The 7,733-nt window shown below is 42.7% G+C and overlaps 1 protein-coding gene across 1 annotated transcript; it reads right to left on the bottom strand.

Annotated features, from left to right (window-relative positions):
• Positions 1-958: 958 nt before the first annotated feature.
• mon1bb (MON1 secretory trafficking family member Bb) lies at positions 959-7,509 on the bottom strand. The gene is made up of 6 exons (XM_084167266.1): positions 7,484-7,509; positions 6,367-6,470; positions 5,180-5,791; positions 4,221-5,013; positions 1,952-2,099; positions 959-1,664 (listed from the first exon to the last, which is right to left on the bottom strand). Exons 2-6 carry the CDS (start codon positions 6,452-6,454, stop codon positions 1,443-1,445), a joined length of 1,863 nt encoding a protein of 620 aa, XP_084023392.1. The 5' UTR covers positions 6,455-6,470; positions 7,484-7,509; the 3' UTR covers positions 959-1,442.
• Between the last annotated feature and the right edge of the window lie 224 nt (positions 7,510-7,733).

Raw genomic sequence — 7,733 nt, 5'->3', positions numbered from 1 at the left:
TGTAGCTATTTGTATCAGTGACAATACTTATTGAGATATCAGATAATGTTCCCTAGTGGTCAGTTGGCACAAAACCCTGTAGTTTCGGCATGAAAGTGCACCAGCCTACTAGGCGGTGTATTAGGTGGTACAGAGGACTTCTGGATCTTGTAATTTGAATTATACCACAAGATCTACAATCTGTCTAAAACAATATTTTCTCACAAGAAATACATTGTTTTAAATGGTTGTTTGTTCTCAGTCTCATAAAAATCTAACATGCAGTTATAAAATAATGACAAGGTGGTTTGTGTAACCTGGGATTTATTTAAGAACCCAATGAACATTAATACTCTGGATAAGATGTTCCTAACAGCCAAACCAGATAAGCCTGAACAGCCACCACTAAGGACATGACAAAGTCCAGCATAGTTGATCCTGGTATCCAACAAGAATTTGCATCAAGTGTCTTTTAATAAAGAATCCCACAAATTAGGACTCTATTGTAGGATTTTCTGAGTGTGCTGGACAAAGCATTTAACCATCAAGTACTTAAAAATATTTAAGGATTACTAGAGTAGACTGTGTGTGAATAATTTGGTTCCCAGCAATAAGGATTTTCTTGAATGAAGGACAGAATGACAATGTAACTGAATGTTTACATTAACAGAGCATAATTAACTGAGTTAACACTATTTACAATCTAAACTGCAAAGATTAACATGCAAATCAAACAATTGTTTAGCAATTGTATCAACTGAGAACAACATGTAGAGGTCATATCAAAACAAATATACACATACTAGAGTGGTAATCCTTCCAATTTTGATGAAGATGTGATTTCAAAATCAGATATTCATGCTTTTTAATTTCCTGTTCATCCCACCAATAACCACACTCATGTCAGCCTGTCAACATCTAAGGTTTCTAGCAATAATTATGAAGGTAGTTAAACAAATTCAAGAGCAGTTCTGTATAATGAAGGTAGTCCATTTAATTTTTGTCATGTGCTACAGTGTCAATGACCATGAAAGCTTGAATTGCAATAGTTGTATGTAACAAGTCTTTGATATGATACATTCGAGAAGTTCTCACCATTGTTACAATAGAATAAAACTATATAAAACACCTCAATATCATTGAAAATGATCTTCAATGTTCCACCACTAGCCAATTTAAAAATGTTTGCTTTCTCTTTACAGATTCACTGAACATCAACTTGTTCGACTGTAATCTAAAAGAGCACTAATGCAGTTACTATACATGCTTTCTCATAAAGATACAGAAGTAATAGTCTGAAAGTGTCAAAAAGGCAAGTCCTCCTTAAATAGTCCAGTGGTTAAAGTTCAATGAAGTACCCAAAGATGTAGGATGTGGCCTGTGCCAAACCTCTTGTAGAACCAGTGTACAAACTTTGTTGACAGAGTAGAATAGCCAGGGCTAAGCACAGGGCTAGAGCAGCTCTATAGGAGAGACATGAAGCCATTATCTGTTGAGTCCTGCTGGTCAGACCTTCGGGAGCTTTTGCTGGGGTTAGGGGTGGTTGAATACTTGGGTGGGTATCGGATAAAGAGACGGTCCTCCTCCTTCTTGATCCACCGTAGAAGCTTGGTTATGGCGTTAATGGCACAGGCCTTAGTCACCAAGGGGCTGAAGCAGGTGTACAATTCAAATTTACTTGTGACCTATAGAGTAAAGGACAGAGATTCAATAAGTTGACTTAGCAGATCCATTTCAACAGTTTCAAATAACAGTAATTTACAAAGTATGTTCCATTGAGCTGAAAAGTATGTAACATGAATGCTAGCAACAATCCAAAATAGCTCACATACTACAATGTAAACCCTTGAACTTCAGATCTACATCAGAATGCAGGTCAGTGAGACCAAGACTCCAGACTAAAACAGCCTCCAGTATAGAGAGCTGCCCATAGTAACACTTCCACGTGTAAAACCATGTGGGAGTGACATACCCAGGCCAGCAGGGTTTCCCTCTCTGCTACGTGGTAGATGAGCTTGAGGGGCCGGGAGGAGCTGTGGATGCGACCGTGCATGTAGCGGTACAGGTCCAGCAGCCTCATCCTCTCCTCCTCTGTGCTGTAGGGAGCCTCCATCTCTGGGCTGAAATCAACAGCACATGAAATGTTTTAAACAAGGACAGAGCAAGACCTCAGACATTATGCAGTGCATATCGGCCAATGGTATACAGTGCATTCGGAAAGTATTCAGACTTTTTCCACATTGTTACGTTACAGCCTTATTCTAAAATGGATTAAATAAATAAAAATTCCTCATCAATCTACACACAATACCCCATAATGACAAAGTGAAAACAGGTTGTTAGAAATGTTTGCACAGAAATACCTTATTTACATAAGTATTCAGACCCTTTGCTCTGAGACTCGAAATTGAGCTCAGGTGCATCCTGTTTCCATTGATCATCCTTGAGATGTTTCTACAACTTGGAGTCCACCTGTGGTAAATTCAATTGATTGGACATGATTTGGAAAGGCACACACCTGTCTATATAAAGGTCCCACAGTTGACAGTGAATGTCAGAGCAAAAACCAAGCCATGAGGTCAAAGGAATTGTCCGTAGAGCGCCGAGACAGGATTGTGTCAAGGCACAGATCTGGGGAACGGTACCAAAACAATTCTGCAGCATTGAAGGTCCGCAAGAACATGGTGGCCTTCATCATTCTTACATGGAAGAAGTTTGGAACCAACCAAGGCCCTTCCTAGAGCTGGCCGCCCAGCCAAACTGAGCAATCGGGGGAGAAGGGACTTGGTGGTAGAGTGGCCAGACAAACCACTCCTCAGTAAAAGGCACATGAGAGCACGCTTGTAGTTTGCCAAAAGGCACCTAAAGGACTCGCAGACCATGAGAAACAAGATTCTCTGGTCTGATGAAACCAAGAATGAACTCTTTGGCCTGAATGCCAAGCGTCACTTTGCAGGTAACCTGGAACCATCCCTTCGGTGAAGCATGGTGGTGGCAGCATCATGCTGTGGGGATGTGTTTCAGCGGCAGGGAATGGTAGACCAGTCAGGATCGAGGGAAAGATGGACAGAGCAAAAATACAGAGAGATCCTTGATGAAAACCTGCTCCAGAGCGCTCGGGACCTCAGACTGGGGCGAAGGTTCACCTTCCAACAGGACAACGACCCTAAGCACACAGCCAAGACAACAGAGGAGTGGCTTCGGGACAAGTCTCTGAATGTCCTTGAGTGGCCCAGCCAGAGTCCGGACTTGAACCCAATCTAACATCTCTGGAGAGACCCGAAAATAGCTGTGCAGCGAGGCTCCCCATCCAACCTGAAAGAACTTGAGAGGATCTGCAGAGAAGAACAGGAGAAACTCCCCAAATACAGGTGTGCCAAGCTTGTAGCGTCATACCCAAGAAGACTCAAGGCTGTAATCGCTGCCAAAGGTGCTTCAACAAAGTACTGAGTAAAGGGTCTGAATACTTATGTAAAATGTGATATTTCAGTTTTTATTACAAATTTTAATGTGGCTATTGTGTGTAGATTGATGAGGGGACAAAAACAATGTAATACATTTTAGAATAAGGCTGTAACGTAACAAATTGTGGAAAAAGTCAAGGGGTCTGAATACTTTCCGAATGCACTGTACATCAAAGGGGAATTGCCAAACAATGTGTTTAGCAAAATAAACGTGTTTGCTTCTCCAACTTTGATCATGCTCTAATGTAAGTTAGACTGAAATGTTAGCCTTTCTGTGACGCAGCATTGCATGGTGAATATTTATTTCCCCAGATGTATAAGATTTTGCAAGGTTGTGTTCCCTGGTACAACTCATCTAATAAGAAACCCAAAGCTACCAATCAAGATAAATAAGAAATACTTGAAGGCATACTTTTTCTTACAGTGAGAATGATACAATCTTATTAGTATCATCATGGATATCATGCACTTTCAATTTCTATGATTCCATAATATTACCATGGTAATCATAAGCAACAGGCCTACTGGAGGATGCATGTGATCTGACCTGAGGCACATGTTTTTTTACGTTTACCTTTGACATTCCTTTTTTGAGTAATTATGTTTGTAGGCTAATCTGTCTGCACATTAAACACACTGCAGAACCACTATCCAGAGTATATTTAGTCCAAAAAGTACATTAAAAAAAGAAGTTAAATGAAATAGACCGATGTGAATCATTCATAACCATTCACTGGGTAAAGGTTACAAAAGCACAACAGAATAGATACCACCTACCTGGTGAACTGGGTGAGCTGCTTGTGGTTGTCTGGCACATCAAAGGGCTTGTACATGAAGTGCCTGAGGTCTGAGACGCCCACCTGGCTCACACTGTAGGAGTGGGCCTTGGCTATGAGGCTCAGGGAGCTCTGAGCCAGCATGGCCTCCTCTATCCTCCTCTTACACTCTGCCACCGCATAAAAGGCCTCCTTATCCGTAGAGAGCAGCAGCAGACACACAGTGCATTCTGGAGGGTCCAGGTAGGAGATGTAGGCATAGAAGTAACAGTCAGGGTTAAAGAGAGGCAGGCAGATGGGAGTCCAGATCTCTCCGGCCTGGAAGGCAGAGGAGGCCCCAATGAGGTTGAGTAGGAGGTGGACGTCAGCAGGCTCCAGCCTGGCGTCCTCGATCACCGTCTTCTCCTGGACGATGGTGAGCAGCTGGTTCTTGGCGATGAGGATTGAGAAGACCAGGTTGGTGGTGATGGCCTTCTGCAGGATCTGGCTGAGAGAGTCCCTGAGAGAGGAGGCCAGTGGCAGGCAGTGCACCGCTGCCAGCAGGAAGCTGGGGTCCGAGTCCACCAGGTTGAGGAGGCCGTCTAGGATCTTTTCGGAGCCGACCAGTAGTCGCCGCAGGTCATAGTTCTTCTTGTGTTCGAAGATGCGTGCGATGCTGGCCTGGGTGAGCATGCTGATGATCTGGTAGTAGACGTAGAGCAGCTCACCACGCAGCTGCTGCTCTGACTGACGGCTGCTCGACACAGACACCAGCACCAGAGGACCCTTCTGCATGAACACCACCGTGTGCCCATCTGAGGGGGAGAGGGTAGAGAGAACAGACACTGAAAAAACCTGATGTAAAGCTGTACACGGGGAGCAAAGGATGATGAATAAACACCTATAGTGAACTGTTAATTACACCTTCAGTAACAGTTATTGTCATAGTCATGAACGTAAGGAAATTCTAGAAATTCTCACCTGAGTAGACAGAGCGGATCATGTTGTCACTACTCTGGACAAAGGACACCAGTGCCATCATGACTCCCATGGTGGACGACAGTGCCTCTTCACTGCCATAGCGGGAGTAAATGGGCTTCCCTGCTTCACTCAGGATAAACACATGCTTCCTGTGCTGCCTCCAGCTCTCCGCCGTCACGTCTTCATCACGGTGGGATGGGGGGGCCTCTGGGGCGCCAGTCTCTGACAGTGGAGAGGAACGCCTCTTCACTCCCACACCTTGCTCCTCCAGTTTACCTCTGGCCAACATAGTGACCATAAACTCCCCTGAGTCGTCCTGCCCATTCTCAGCTGAAACCTCCTCTGGGACAGTCTCTGGTTGACCACCTGAACAGTTCTGATATTCTGTCTTACTGCACGCATCAGTCTCTTCCTCTTTTACCAGAACAGGAGCCGGTTCTAGATCCTGGTCAGGAGCTGCTTGTAGTCCCTTCTCTCCCATAGATTCTGATGTAGGTGGATTTGTAGGCTCCTCTAAAGTCACATTGGTGTTTTTGTCTCCTCCCACTGGTCCAGCAGGCTCAGGAACTGTGTGATTGTCAGAGGGCAGGGCAGGAGTGTGATAAGAAGAACCTGAAAATCAGACAATAATCAACTCAGTAAAAGAATCACAAACACTGCAGATCTCCCTACTTGCTGTGTGGAGGCATTTCACAATCAGCTACATTGACATTAAACCTCTTCAGTCAATTTCCGCAGCCCCGCAGAAATCCAACTAGCATAATTAAACAATCCCCATAAAAATATGTCTGTTTAAGCTAGAGATATCTGTTTTTTGCATGGGCTGCGTTTCAATTCACCGCATCCGCCGATATAGGCCTTCCGCATCTGTGGTGAAAAGTGTCTGTCAGTTATAGGCCAGACTCTTCAAAACAAACTTCCTTCTGTTTTTCCATGTATGAATCTGTTATTCAATGCGTTTCTATGAGCTAATAGCAGTAAGGCCAAATTCAATATTTCATCAATATTTTTGTATATATACACACCTAAAGGGGTCCTAAAATTCTAACTCAAATATCTAAATGATCCTTGGTATGACCATCGTAAAACAATGCCATATGTTAGTTTAGTAGACTCTAGAGGATTAAAGATAAGCTAACTTTCATTCTAGATTAGATGTCACATGCTATAAGAAAGGCATTTCATACCAGTTGACAGGATGCAGTCAACAGAGGGTGGATCACAACTCGTTATCTCCTCTCTCTCTCCTTTTTCTTGACTGTCATCTCTGTCCATGTTGACATCACAGACACTGTAAATCAAAGAAAATGATGCATTCATTGGCATACTAGTCATTCATTTGATATTCAGCTAACAGTTCCTGTCATCCTACAACAGGACACCACTACCGACGAGCTACGCAGCTGGCCACAAACGGGTAATTCAAGTTGCTAAGGCCTAGATGACAAGCCTTGTTAAAATAGGTCAGCGGATATGTGGCTTTAGCTTTCGTAGCAAGCACTCACTTGCATCTTGATAAGATTAAAGCCCCTGGAGTAAGAACATAGCTAAGTAGTCGTATGTTACTCGCAACGTTAGCTTTATCTACTAATAACGCTTTTACATTTCAACTTGAGTCGTTCATTTCTTAAAACAGCTGAAGCCACAGACAGGGGGAAGCCAATTTGCATCTAAACCAGGGCCCGGTTTCCCAAAAAGCATCTTATGGTTAAGTTCATAATTTGGAACTATATATATATATATATATATATATATATATATATATATATATATATATATATATATATATATATATATATATATATATATATATATTCTAAGATAAGTTTAGCCGTAAGATGCTTTTGGGAAACCGGCCCCTGAACAACACATCATCATTGCAATGCTAACGTTAGGTCTAAATAAAAACGCCTTGTATTCTAACATCATCATAGCTAGCTACCGTAAAGTCTAAATGAAAACGCATTTTATTCTAGCTAATTGGATTAAACCGATTAACGTTAGTTCGCTAGCTGATTACTTACCTACCTAGCTAGCTGGCAAATAAGATAGTTAGCTAGATTGTATTATTTAGCTTTTCTTCCTGCATGTTTTTTATTGCAGGCTACACTCACTAGCCAGCCAAATACATTCCAGTGCTCCCCAACACCAGTTTTTCCGCACACTGACATAACTTGAAATATTGTACAAAAAAACAAAGCTTAGCTACGTTTTGATATTCTGTTGTTAAATCGTCGGGGTATAACGTGAATTTAGGCTATATAACTGGTAGGCAAATTGCCGAAAAACAATTTTTACACTCACAACAGCACATCCGGAATCCCAGTGGTGACAGGATACGTTGTCCAATGATAATTTAGATGGAGCAAGTAACAAACCAATGAGAGGAGAAACTCCCCCCTCCCCACAGTCAGGGTGCGTTCCAGGGCAAGGGGCCAGGGTTCGGGTCTAGAAGCACGGTTATAACTGACTCTCTTGCATAGGCTCGATGTACACTCATTGGACTCTAACTACACACTCAAACATACTACACTGACACTCCAACGCACACACA

Source organism: Coregonus lavaretus (assembly GCF_964263955.1).
Source record: "Coregonus lavaretus genome assembly, chromosome: 8".
Lineage (NCBI taxonomy): Eukaryota > Metazoa > Chordata > Actinopteri > Salmoniformes > Salmonidae > Coregonus > Coregonus lavaretus.
The sequence above is the reverse complement of the archived record's forward strand: the minus strand, read 5'-3'. Positions and strand labels throughout refer to the sequence as shown.